Raw genomic sequence first — 13,531 nt, forward strand, 5'->3', positions numbered from 1 at the left:
GCAGCCTGGAACCATGAGAGGTCGCGAATATTGCCAGGAACAGCAGAGTCCACACCATATGTGTGCCCAACCCTATGCTAAGCTGGGTCACAGAAAGAGACGTGGCCAATCTCAGGCTTCTGAGTTTAACAAGACAAACTGGCAAATGAATAGCCACCTGAGTCTCTCAATGCACAGCCTGAGGGGCATCATTCGGGAGCCTCAATCCTTTGACCTATCCTGGAACTAACTTCTGGAACCCTCTACAGTTTAAGGGAATCTTGAGTGGGTGAAGGGACCAGAAAAACCCAGGAAGTAGAGAAAAAGCATTGACATGCCTAGAAGCGCCGGAACCCCCGTCTCATCACCAATTGGCTAGGGTTACCCTGGTCACTGCCTGTGATTGGCTGCCCCCACAAACACACCGCCCCCTGGGCGAAGCCATCCTGGGCCCAGCAGGCCGCTCATTGGCTGCCGTCCTGCGACCGGGGCCTGGAGCCGGGTGTGGTATCCTAGGAGCTGCGGGCTACCGGGCCTGCACTGCCGGGCTTTGGGCTCTGGGCCTCCGGCGCTCTCTGGCCCTAAGTGCTGAGCTGCTGGGAGCGGCCGCTTCTGACGCTGGGCCACTGGACGCTGCGGAACCGGGCTTCTTCACTTTGAATTTCCGCCGCGAAGCGCCAGTCCGGGCCCAGGAGGGAGGTGGGTAGAGAACTCTGCCATTTCTGAAGTCAGATCCTGCAAGCTCACTTTACCCCGACCTGCCCGCTGTCCTGGGGACCTGCCCAAAGCCCTGTGGCGAGGCCAGGAGCTTACTGTCCCCAGCTGCTCCCTGACTCCGGAGATTACCGCCCGCCCCTCTACCCGCTTCCCACTGGGGTCCTCCTTGGAAGTCTTCCAGGCCCCGCCCCCTTCTCAAATGCCCTTCTCAGACTCTCACTGTACCCTACGGAAGGCACAGTCAAAGCAACCGAACGTTTAATTATTTGAATTTTCTCAAAGTAATTCATATATAATAAAAAGTCAAACATTGAAGGTGGTCTTATTTTGAAGAGCAGTGCCTACCCATCCCCAGATCTTTGCAGAGGCTGCCACTTTTAATTTTTCCCCATTTAGATGTTTTTATCACCCTAAATCAAAATAATGTGCGTTCCTCTGTATTTCTGGATTTATCATTTTGATATTTCTTTGCCTTACTTTCCTACTGCCCCAATCTTGTCAATTTTCTATCGCTATTTTAGGTCTTCCATTTGTAGCTTCAAATAATAGGTATCAATTTCCATTTATTATTCTATTGACTTTAGATGGTGTCTCTTAATGTCTCTACTGCCTTAGCTAAGGATATTAACACATCCTCCACTTAGCCAATCTATCAGTTGGAACTCAACATTTACATTTAGTTTTCACGTATTCAACAGGTATTTGAGGCACTGTTCTTGGTATTGGGGAAATAGAAATGAACAAAACAGACAATGACCCTATCTGCATGAAAAAGTTCTAGTATGGGAAGTAAGACAATAGACAAATACATGGCAAATGACGTCAAAAGCAGGATCATGCAGAAGTCATTTTCAACTGGGAGAACAGCAGGAACCCAAGTCAGGTAGATTTAATGGACGAGGAGTTTGCAGGAGTGTGCGGAAGTTTATTCCTTTGCCTAACTGGACACAGGTGCTGTTTCAAGGAGAGGTCTTGTTAACCGGGAGCCAGGATAGAGTCTTTAGTAAGTTAGTGATTTACCAAAAGGAGGTTTTAGGATACTGGATCCCACAGTTTGGTAGTGATAGTGAGAGGAAGAAAAGCAGAGGCAGAGAATCTAGTGAGAAGGCACACGCTGCCAGTGGCATATCAGAGTCCTGCAAAATTTACTGCCCTGCTTCCTGCTTCCTGCTACTGGACTGCCCTAAACCATAGTGATTTTTCTCTCTCCTTTTGAATTTGCATTATACCTTAAAGCTAAAGAGGTTAAGAAATTTGCCCAAGATAGATGGCAGAGCCCCAAGCCAAACATCTGTAAAATGAGAACAATAATGGTCTCTGCCTAGGGTTGTGAAATAAACCAACTTAATTCGTGTAAAGTGCTCAGAACAGTGCTTGGCACATCATATAAGTGCTCAAAGAGTGCTTGCTTTTATTATTAATGTATGCTCTCAATTTACCTCACAAATTCTAAAAGGATTTTGGGTTTAGGAACTATTTTCTATGTCTAGCTGGTTTATTCATTCAACAAATATTTATTTACTCAGCAATATCTGCATTGCATGTGCTATTTAGGTGCTGAGGATACAACAGGAACTAGGACCAACATGGCCCTTCCTTGTATAGACTCTAGCTGGTAACACAAGCTAGCAAAGTGAATGAATAAATATTGCCAACTGAGTCAAGAGCCTGCCATGGACCATGACCATTTTGTCATGCCCATACGTGGCCCTGACAAAAATCTCAGATTTCTTGCTGGAGTAGTGATTTCATCAATATGGGTGTGATGATCATCAAATGATCTTTGTTTTAATCTCCAAGGGATGTTATTTCATCTCTGCTTGTAACATACCACTAAAAGCTCAGAAGAATGTCTTGGCATCTTGGTGAATAATAAGTACATTAGTGCTGGAGCAGTGGGCAGGGGTTTAAAAGGCACAGGAAAAGAACTGCTGTTTCCTTTACAGTTTTTAACATTTTAGTGTGCAACACAAGAAAACAAATTGAGCGTGTAGGCAATGGGCTTCTGGCATACTACCTTTTGACACTTTGAATTGTATAAATGTAAATATAAAGATACTAGAGAGTGAGGCTGGAGGTATTTATGGCCTTACTTCAGATACTGAAATACCACATTTTATGTGAACTTACCCAAGTTTAAGAGAAATAATGCTGATTTGTAGAGCATGATTGGAATGGTAATGGTCTAGTAGAACGAACCCAGAGGAGAATCAGAGTTGGCCAAGTGAATGAAGATTGAGGACTCCCAGTATTCACTCACTTAGACATCCCCATTATCCCCTTCATGATGTGAGTAATGTGACCCATTCAGACCATGCACCCTTCAGTTGGAAAGGCGAATGCTTACTAAAGAAGGTCAGTAAAGGGTCAAAAGGAAGGTGGTTTTTCCCCAGAAATTAATTATTCCTGTTACTGATCTCTCTGTTCCTCTGTTACCTTTTTCTCTTATTTGTCTTTCTTTTCTTCTTCTCAGCCTTTACCACTTCTCCCTGATTTCATTCATGTTCTGAGGAGGGTGTGAGAAGGAACCATGGATCCCACAGCCTTGGTGGAAGCCATTGTGGAAGAAGTGGCCTGTCCCATCTGTATGACCTTCCTGAGGGAGCCTGTGAGCATTGACTGTGGCCATAGCTTCTGCCACAGCTGCCTCTCCGGACTCTGGGAGATCCCAGGAGAATCCCAGAACTGGGGTTACACCTGTCCCCTCTGTCGAGCTCCTGTCCAGCCAAGGAACCTGCGGCCTAATTGGCAGCTGGCCAATGTTGTAGAAAAAGTCCGTCTGCTAAGGCTACATCCAGGAATGGGGCTGAAGGGTGATCTGTGTGAGTGCCATGGGGAAAAGCTGAAGATGTTCTGCAAAGAGGATGTCCTGATAATGTGTGAGGCCTGCAGCCAGTCCCCAGAGCATGAGGCCCACAGTGTTGTGCCAATGGAGGATGTTGCCTGGGAGTACAAGGTGAGAGATGGAAGCTGGCCACTCCAGTCTTCCAACTTGGCTATTACTAGATCAAGGGCTTGACCACCAGCATCACAGACTGCGAGCTGATTCCTTTGGTTCCTGACACCCACAGATCCTGGAATCTGATACAGGGAGCTATACTTTTCCTTGTATTCATGACCTTCCTTGATTTCCTGCCCTCCCACTTCCTCTACACGCCATCCCAGATCTTAACATGGCTCAATGCCTAACCCAAGGCTGATTTCAATACTGAGAATGTAAAGGAAATCAGTTTGGGTTTTAACTAGATTCTGAATGCCTTGGATGAGTTTAGGCATGAAGCTCTTGTATAGATGGTCAAGGCTACACCTGACCTGCAAACTCCGCCTGGCAATGCTGCAAGTAGTCATTTGGCATTGAATGGATCACTTACTCCTTCATTTTATAGACAAAAGTGAGGCTTAGAAAGTTGAAAACATGGTAATTTATTTTAGAGGGGGAAAGAACTATGGATGAATCACAGGAGTGAGAGAGGTCATCTAATCTTCTCAGGTCCTTTATGACTTCAGGTCCAGTTAGTGAAAGGAAGATCAGAGGCTGTGACTCAAGTCTTCTTGCTCTTTCTCCTCTCCCAAGTTTGTTTATTTGACAAGTCATCTCTGACAAACCTGGGACTCCTTTTTTGTACCTTACCTCATCAACTTCCAGCTTCTGGGCTTCTCTTTACTCTTCCTCAGATGCCCATAATGACACCTTTATCGGAACCATTATCTCAGTGATTCTGTGATCCAGTGATCCAGCATTGGTCTTAATTCTGTTTTTTGGAGTTGAAATAGGAAGGTGAGAGTGTAAGACAAATACCCTGAATAGCTTTTTTCCTATATGGGAGGGATTTCTAAAATATGAAAAGTGTTTACTAACTCATTCTGTTTTTGAGAATATTAAAAAAGGGAGATAGTATAACACAGGGGTAAAGGGCTGGATTAAATCCCAGCCCAACCATTTATTACCTGAATGACTTTGGGTAGGTCACCCTCTAAGCCTCAGTTTTCTTGTCTATAAAATGAGGTTAATACCAGGCTCAGGGGATTGTAAATATCACATCCATATTTAGAGCTTAAAATATACCTGGCATTTGATAAATTTTAACAAAATAATTGCTATTTTGTTAAAATAGCAGAATTAAATGGTGTGTCTGCACACTTTATGCTTTTCAGTAGAAATCCCTTGCATTACTATTCTAGGAAAGTGCTTCTTACCCTTAATATGCATATGAACCACCTGGGAGATCTGGCTAAAATTGAGATTCTCATTTGGTAGGTCTAAGGGGAGGCCAAGATTCTGCATTTCTAACAAGCTCCTAGGTGATGTGGATGCTGCTGATCCACTTGAACCACATTTGGAGTAACAAGGTTCTGGCAGACAGCAAGATAAAAATAAATAAGGATAAAAATTGACATGGAAAGGAAAGTCCAAGGTACTTTTCTGGAGAGGCTGGAAATGGACTTTTTCTTCCAGTTTACAGACCTTTAGAAACTGTGGGAGTTGAAATTATTCTCGGCCCAGCGAGCTACCTTGGATGTCATCTGGGCAGAGTCTACTTCCTCTGTCGCACTCCCTTTCCCCACAGCCTTCACTGTGGCCAGTTGCCTGAAGGACTCTGGTTCTCCCACAGCCTCCCAATGCTAGGAAGCCTAGGCTGCCGGAGGTGGCCTCATGAGGGTTTTGTCTCTTGCAGTGGGAACTTCATGAGGCCCTCGAACATCTGAAGAAAGAGCAAGAAGAGGCCTGGAAGCTGGAAGTTGGTGAAAGGAAACGAACTGCCACCTGGAAGGCAGGTTGCCTCGTGGGGAAAAGAGTTTGTGTCAGTCGTCCTGTGTGGTCCTGGAGCTGGCCTGGGGTAGCATTCTTATCTCTGTGAGGCAGAATGTAAGGCTTGAAATCACAGAGCCTGGGGTTCTAATCCCTGCTTTCTCTGTCCCAGGCCTTAGGTAGGCCTGTCACCTCTTAATTCCAATTTCTCCTTGGTGATGTAGGGATAACCTCTGGTCTTGTATCCTCATATATGAGAAAGGGAAAGCACGTGATCACGTGTGTCAGCTCACAACGGTGTGGCTTATATCATGCTTAGTAAAGCAGAGTTTCTCTTTCACTTTCCCAAGTTAGAGCATATTTGCTAAGAGTCTGGTTATTAAAATATTGGAAAATCACCTCTGAAATAAATTTGAGGCCAATAAGTATCAAACTACTAGAACTTTTGATCAGCAGAAAGTAACACTGAACCAATCTAAAACAGCACATTGAACAGATATAATATCAACATGAAAATGAACCACCTAACAGTGTAGTTAAGTTACACTGCCTTAGAGACTTAAATGTAACACATCTTGTCATTATTCTGAAAATGGAAAATAGTCTAGAGCTTGTAGTATTTAGATAATATCCTGGACCCTACTGGAGTCAGTAAGAGTGACAATAGAGACTTAGAAGTGTGTGGTGGAGTTGGAACAGGAAGCTAGGAAAAATAGTATCCTTTATCTTTGCCCCCGCATAGCCTGTCACGTGGTTGGTACCACTGCAGAGTATGTGTGTATGCATATGTCAGTATGCTCAATACTGGGTAACTGAAAGTATCAGTGCTGATTTCCATCTTGGCTCCACAGATACAGGTGGAAACCCGAAAACAGAGTATTGTATGGGAGTTTGAGAAATACCAGCGATTACTGGAGAAAAAGCAGCCACCACATCGGCAGCTGGAGGCAGAGGTAACAGCAGCTCTGGCCAGCCTACAGCAGGAGGCGGCGGAGACCATGCAGAAACTGGAGTTGAACCATAGTGAGCTCATCCAGCAGAGCCGCGTCCTGTGGAGGATGATTGCGGAGTTGAAAGAGAGATCACAGAGGCCTGTCCGCTGGATGCTGCAGGTGAGTAGCAGGTTTTCCTGGTAACCCTGAGTGATAGCTGAAGATAGACTGAGACTCCAGGAAAGAGCATCCATTACTCTTCAGTAGGGACTGCCAGCACTCTGCCAGCTGATCATGGATCCTGTGTTTCCCCAGCAAATACCTGCTGTTTCCCTCTCTCTGGCTGGTGGATGACCTGGTCTGTTGTAGTGTTATAGGTGGGACAATGCTCAGGCAGCTCTGGCATCATTCTAGGCCCTCTCCTCTAGCCCAAGAGTCTTGAGATGGAGCCTGAAGTTGGCCAGTTCAGCCAAAGCTCAGCCTGCTCTTCCATCCTTCCATACGCTTCTCCTTACCTCTGCATGGCATCTCTCCATTCTTGGTACCTGTCTCCCTTCCCGTAGAGAAACTCCCTGCCAGTTTGATGTCTGTTCCCTCCAAGGAATAGCACATACTCAGGTGTTGCATTTTTTTCTCCTCCTAGGATATTCAGGAAGTGTTAAACAGGTATGTTCTCACCCTTGGAGCCTCTAAGCAGCCCCGTAGGGGATAGTGGGGCCTGGCTGGAGCCAGAAGTAGGGACAGAGCACAGACTCGATGCACACAGAAAAGCAGGTGCTGGTCCACAGTCTCGTCCCACTTACATGGTAATGGCTAAGGAATCTTTGTTGATCTTTCCTTTTTCTTCTTTGTACTTTATCAAATGTATATCAAGTGAAGCTATAAAATATGTGGTTTCAAGCTGATTGCTCAAAGAGGAAAAAAGACTGCCCATGACTCCTTCATGTCCAGCAGAAAATATGTGCACTTCTTCCTCTCCCAGAATCAAATATACATCCAAACCTTCCCATAGCATGAGCATGCGGGTGTTCTCACCTCTGCACACAAACAGCTTGAGGCTCAGCCAGATAACCATAACCATCATGTCTCTGCTTTGCTGGGGTGGGGCACTTCACTACGTCCCTGGCCAAGCCCCTCTTCCCTGTACTAAGATAAGGCCCATGTGGCAAAGCCAGGACTCCTGGCCCTGAGGTTCACCCTCCTCTACCAGGAGCAAATCTTGGAGCTTGCAGCGGCCAGAACCAATCTCCCTGGAGCTGAAGACAGATTGCCGTGTGCTGGGGCTAAGAGAGATCCTGAAGACCTATGCAGGTAATGGATCCTGGGGGAAACTGTAGTGGACAGTTGGAGGGACCCCTCCCAGAGAAAGAAAATGGTTCAGTGCCCTCTGGGTGCTCCATCCAGACTCACCCACTCATTATTGAGAAATCTGTGGCTGAATTTATCAGACAGCCCTCACCCATGCCCCCTGACCCTATATCACTGTTACCAACCAGGACCTTTTTTTCTAGCTGATGTGCACCTGGATCCAGATACTGCTTACTCCCGTCTCATCGTGTCTGAAGACAGAAAACGTGTGCACTATGGAGACACCAACCAGAAACTGCCAGACAATCCTGAGAGATTTTACCGCTATAATATTGTCCTGGGAAGCCAGTGCATCTCCTCAGGCCGGCACTACTGGGAGGTGGAGGTGGGAGACAGGTCTGAGTGGGGCCTGGGAGTATGTAAGCAAAATGTAGACCGGAAGGAGGTGGTCTACTTATCCCCCCACTATGGATTTTGGGTGATAAGGCTGAGGAAGGGAAATGAGTACCGAGCAGGCACCGATGAGTACCCCCTCCTGTCCTTGCCAGTCCCTCCTCGCCGGGTGGGAATTTTCGTGGATTATGAGGCCCATGACATTTCCTTCTACAATGTGACTGACTATGGCTCCCACATCTTCACTTTCCCCCGCTATCCCTTCCCTGGGCGCCTCCTGCCCTATTTTAGTCCTTGCTACAGCATTGGAACCAACAATACTGCTCCTCTGGCCATCTGCTCCCTGGATGGGGAGGACTAAGAGAGCTATCATCCTAACCAGAGAGTCCTTGGAATTGGGCCTGGCCCCCATGGGGCTTGGAGGACCCAGCCACTGACAGGTATCCCCTGAAACTGACGTGAGCTCAGAATCCAAGGATTCCTCTGTCTGATCCTTTGGTCATTGCTACCAGGCTAAAGTCTGTCATGAAACCACTTTTAAAAAGCAGAGGCCCAGTCAAATGAGCACTGCACCCCATGAGGAAAGTGTGACAGGGCTGATGGTGAGGATCAGAGCAGTTCTAAGGTGACTTGTTGGGGTAAGGATCAGGACTTTGTCCGTGGAGTAGCCAACGCCCCTCTTCCCTGATTCCTGTCCGGTGTCACAGTTAAGTCAGTGAGGATGATGAAGTAGACACAATCTTCAGGACACTATTAGATAGGCTTTCCCAATAGGCCAAAAAAATGCTGCCCATACCCAGAGCTGGTTGTTGTGCTGAGGCCAGTCAGAGGATGCTTCCCCTGAGGTTTGCTACAACTAAGCAAACTTTATGTGACCCTCACCCTCTTACCACCTGGCAAGAGAAATTCAGTGCAGCAGGGGGACACCGACCCACCCAAGCCACCCCACTGCCGTTCCCTCTCTGAGCACAACCTGGGCAAATCACTGTCCCTTGGACTCCTGGGAGACCAGTGTCCTAGTCCTGCTTTTTTTCTCTAAGTGGCAGGATCAGAAAACCTGTGAGCCTTAGTTTGTATTTTCACTTTATGAATGAGGAAACTGAAATGACCTTTATGGAGCAAGTTATTTCTTTTTTTTTTTTTTTTTTTTTTTTTTTTGAGATGGAGTCTCACTCTGTCACCCAGGCTAGAGTGCAGTGGAGTGCACAATCTCAGCTCACTGCCAGCTCCACCCCCTGGGTTCATGCCATTCTCCTGCCTCAGGCTCCCAAGTAGCTGGGACTACAGCAGGCACCCACCACCACACCTGGCTCATTGTTTTGTATTTTTAGTAGAGACGGGGTTTTACCATGTTAGCCAGGATAGTCTCGATCTCCTGACCTCGTGATCTGCCCACCTCGGCCTCCCAAAGTGCTGGGATTACAGGCATGAGCCACCATGCCTGGCCGCTGGAGCAAGTTATTTCTTACAAAGCTGCTGAAGATAAGATTATAAAAATTATAAAGCATTTTTCACACTCATATGAAACAAGGTTGACAAACTCACTTCACAGGTCACATGCCTATACATCATTTATTATATTTGGGTCTGAAACTTCTCACATGTTTGGAAGGTTTTATGTGTCCTCACTGGGAAAATGGGTGTAATTCAGCATAAAACCTCATATTATTGTCCTGCCTCATGGAACTGTTGTATAGATCCCAGATCCATCCCATGCATTTGTTCCGTCTGAGGCACAGAGGCAGGCAAGCCACAGATTTTGCACATGGTGACCTTGCCACTGTGCCACGATACAGCCCACATCTTATAGCAATGCCTTTGCCTCAGGGCCTCTCCTGACAGTCTAGAGCCTTTCAGGCAGAAAGGTGCTTCAAATGGCTGTGATGAGGAATACTAAAAATTGTGTTTCTACTTTAATTGTATTATATTGGCTGTTCACGTATGTAGGAGTTAAAACAGGCCAAACCTGGAGAAATAAACTCATTCTGCCCACCATGCTTCCAGGCTGCATCTTGAGAATTAGCAGTAGAAGGGGAGAAGTTTCCATCATCTGCTTGGAGGGGAATGAGCTGGTGAGTCACAGACCCTGGTGCTGGCAAAGGGTTGAGCCTGCCGCCATTAGAGAAGCATCTTTGTCGGGGGATTCCCTGGGGATAATTGAGAAGTAGGTCCCTAGGAAGGACTTCAGTTAATGTCTGTGGACACTTGGCACAAAAGGGTTAAGGAAAAATCAATGTTGTTCTTTCGCTATTAGGACAAATCTTGGAAGTTTCCTAGAAACAGAGGATTGTTAGGTGATGAATTCATTCAAACTTAGAATGAAGGAAGGAATGAAATGGCGTCATTGGTAATGTACTCTTTTAGGTTAGTTTGATTGTTTTTTACATTTATAAGCCTGTTTGGGTACTCTGATTACTTGTTAGAAGAGTTGTAAGGTTAAATAATCCACATTATTACAGATTGTCTGACTTTTAAGACCAGACAAGAAGATTGAAGCTCTAAGTGCCTGAAAACCGTTTTCTACAGAGTAGAAAAAAGAAATGAGAATGAAACATAGACCTGGTAGGGCAAGCTTCCTGATGGAAATGCTGGGAAGAAATTAGTGTCTGGGGTGCAGGCTGGACTGTACCTTTGTTGCTTTATATTAGATTCTTTAATGCATCCAATATGCTTTCATTTAATGGACCTAGCCAATTTTTCAGGTTACTTATGGAGAAAGAATAATGTGACATTTCAAAATGAAAATCTTACCAAATGTGTTTAACAACCTTATAATCTTATAATCCTTTTTTTTTTAACGTTATAACCTTATAATCTTGTTTTGTTTTTATGGTAGGGGGTTGTGAGGGAAAAAAGTTTCACTTTACTACCCTTTGGGACCTCAGTGCATCATTATCAGATTTTTAAGAGGTTGATTTCTACTCTGCTGGTATTCAAAAATTGAATACATTCTTGGCAGGTAAACAAGTCTAATATTAGCAAAAGGTATGGATGTTAAGTTACTAAGGAGCTTGTCTATTTGAAAGAATTGTCATATGAGTACTGGTCTGTATAGGACTACTCCCTTGAAATTATGGAATTAGAAATGTATTGGGCGTATTTTTAAGTTCATACAATATGTCAGAGATTGTGTTATCTGCTTTCCATGTGTTATTTAATTTTTAATACTCTGAATTAATGTTGTTTTCTCTATCAATAGACAGGAAGTGTTAAGACTCAGGTATAGTAACTTGCCGTCAACAGATTCTTCTCACACTGTGAATTTTAACACTAGTAGGAAATTATCTTTTTATTAAGATTTTCAAATGTACATATCTCTTATATATGAGATCTTTTTCTTTTAACATATACTGATTACTCAGTTCAAGATTTTCTGAAAGGGAAAAAAACCAAAAATCATGTAAGCATCCAGTGACCTGAAGAAGAGTGCTTACATTTCAACTTCTTTATCTATATTGTTCTCTATTAACCTCTTCATCCCAGAGCACACCCCCTGAGAGGTGCCCACAAGAAGAAAGACCTGTGTATATTTAATCCCTCTCTTCTATGCCTTAAGGTTAAGTTATACAGATGGGGACTAGGAAGCAACAAGAAAGATTTCCAAAACCAAACTTGTATTAACTTGCCTTCTGTTGCTTAAAAACAAAAAGCTGGTAATTGGTATACTAACTCCAACTAGCTTAACAATAGGATATACATTTAAAAGTTAAGTGGTATTTTATAGAACATAACAATATACCTGGGTGTCCAAAGTGATTTGGAATCAGAGAACCAAAGACTTATTCTCTTCATCCATTCTTGGAGATTGGCCTTTGATGCATGGGCCAATCCCAATTTTCTCCTTCCAGTTTATGTGTTGTAGAATTACCACCATCTCTGATCCCAAGTTTATATCTCCCTAGATGAACAGTAAACCATATGGCTTGGGAAGGACCCTGGTCTAGGTGTGAACATAGAACCCAAATGGAGTGAGATCACTATTGGGCCAGAGGGCAGGGTCATATATTAATAGCTTCTTCCATGTAATCACTTGGAGAAAAGAACAGTTCTGAGAATATCAGTCAGGTTTCGGGGGAGATACCAAACACTTGGTTTCTTCAGCAGAGGGGATGGTAGGATAGTAGGTAGGAAATATGGGTCAGAAGCTGTAGAAGGAAAAATTCCAGAGCTGTATTCTATACCAAACTTACTCTGATTCAGACACTATTGTATTAACCCATTAAAAATGTCAGAAAATTAGAAACATTTCATTCATATTCTTGGTAGAAATTTAAAAGTGACACAAAGATATCCTTTACAGCTTCATCTTAGAATTCCTTATAGTACCAGGTAAACCAATCCCGCTCCACAAATCTCTAAGGCATCTTTGAAGGTGGCTGGAATGCTCCAGATCCGAACAGATATTGTGTTCATGAACCCAGGTTGGAGTGGTCAAAGAGGAAGTGCATCAGATAACTCCATATTCTCTCCCACAATTGTTTGGTCCTCATGCCATAGATGATGGGATTTAAGGTGGCGGAGGTGATCATGTACAGGGCAGCCAGCAGCACCTGGGTGTGCAAGGGCACTACATCCTGCCCCAGCCAGGCCGCATAGACGGATGCCATCCCAGGTAGATAGTACAAAGCCATTACCCCCACGTGGGAGCCACATGTGCTTAATGCTTTCAACTGAGCTGTCTTTGAGGAGAGACCAAATACTGCCCTGAGAATTAAGATATAGGAGGCAGCAATGAAGACCACATCAGAGCCCACCATAATAGAGGAACCAATCAGACTATAGAGACTGCTGGGCATGGGGTCAGCACATGCTAACCTGGCCAAAGCTATGTGCTCACAGTAGGAGTGGAGAACCACATTGGAGCCACAGAAAGGTAGATGACTCACCATCCAACTCAATGGAGTCATGAATGTGGCAGCTCTAATGGTGATGGTCAGACTCATTCCCAGCATCACTTGAGGTGTGAGAATTCTCTTGTAGTGTAGAGGCTTGCAGATGGCTACATAGTGGTCAAAAGCCATGGTTAGCAGCAGCCCTGTCTCCACAGCTGTGGCTAAGTGGACAAAAAACATCTGCGTGAAACAAGCATTAAAGCTGATGGAGCTGTCTCCTGAGCAGAAGATGCTCACCATCTTGGGTACCACCAAGGAGGCCATAACAATGTCCACAGCAGCCAGAACACACAGAAAGCAACACATGGGCTCATGTGGAGTGGAATCCATCCAGATTGCAGTCACAATGAGGGTGTTTCCTAACAGGGCTATGATGTACATGGCACTCAGTGAGATAGCCAGCCAAAGTTGTGAAGATTGCAGTCCTGGGATACCCACAAGGAGAAAGGAAGCAGGGTTTCCATTGTGTGGTTGTAGGCTGGACCCAGCATCACAAGTGAGACATTTTTCCCGTTAATGCACAAATGATGTATGAGAAGAATGCAATCCTGTAAGATTTG

At 44.8% G+C, this 13,531-nt stretch overlaps 2 protein-coding genes across 3 annotated transcripts; one reads left to right on the plus strand and one right to left on the minus strand.

Annotated features, from left to right (window-relative positions):
* Positions 1-469: 469 nt before the first annotated feature.
* Positions 470-12,322, plus strand: TRIM68 (tripartite motif containing 68). 2 transcript variants are annotated; one of them, NM_001260732.1, is given in 7 exon segments: positions 611-678; positions 3,170-3,652; positions 5,373-5,468; positions 6,298-6,558; positions 7,022-7,044; positions 7,589-7,689; positions 7,890-8,601. In NM_001260732.1, coding segments are annotated over 6 exon segments (1,458 nt in total). In that variant the 5' UTR covers positions 611-678; positions 3,170-3,226; the 3' UTR covers positions 8,441-8,601.
* A 166-nt stretch (positions 12,323-12,488) lies between these two features.
* Positions 12,489-13,531, minus strand: OR52I2 (olfactory receptor family 52 subfamily I member 2). The gene is given in 2 exon segments (XM_028833782.2): positions 12,489-13,429; positions 13,432-13,531. Coding segments are annotated over 2 exon segments (972 nt in total). The 5' UTR covers positions 13,463-13,531.

This window comes from Macaca mulatta, chromosome 14 (genome assembly GCF_049350105.2).
Source record: "Macaca mulatta isolate MMU2019108-1 chromosome 14, T2T-MMU8v2.0, whole genome shotgun sequence".
In the NCBI taxonomy this organism is placed as follows: Eukaryota; Metazoa; Chordata; class Mammalia; order Primates; family Cercopithecidae; genus Macaca; species Macaca mulatta.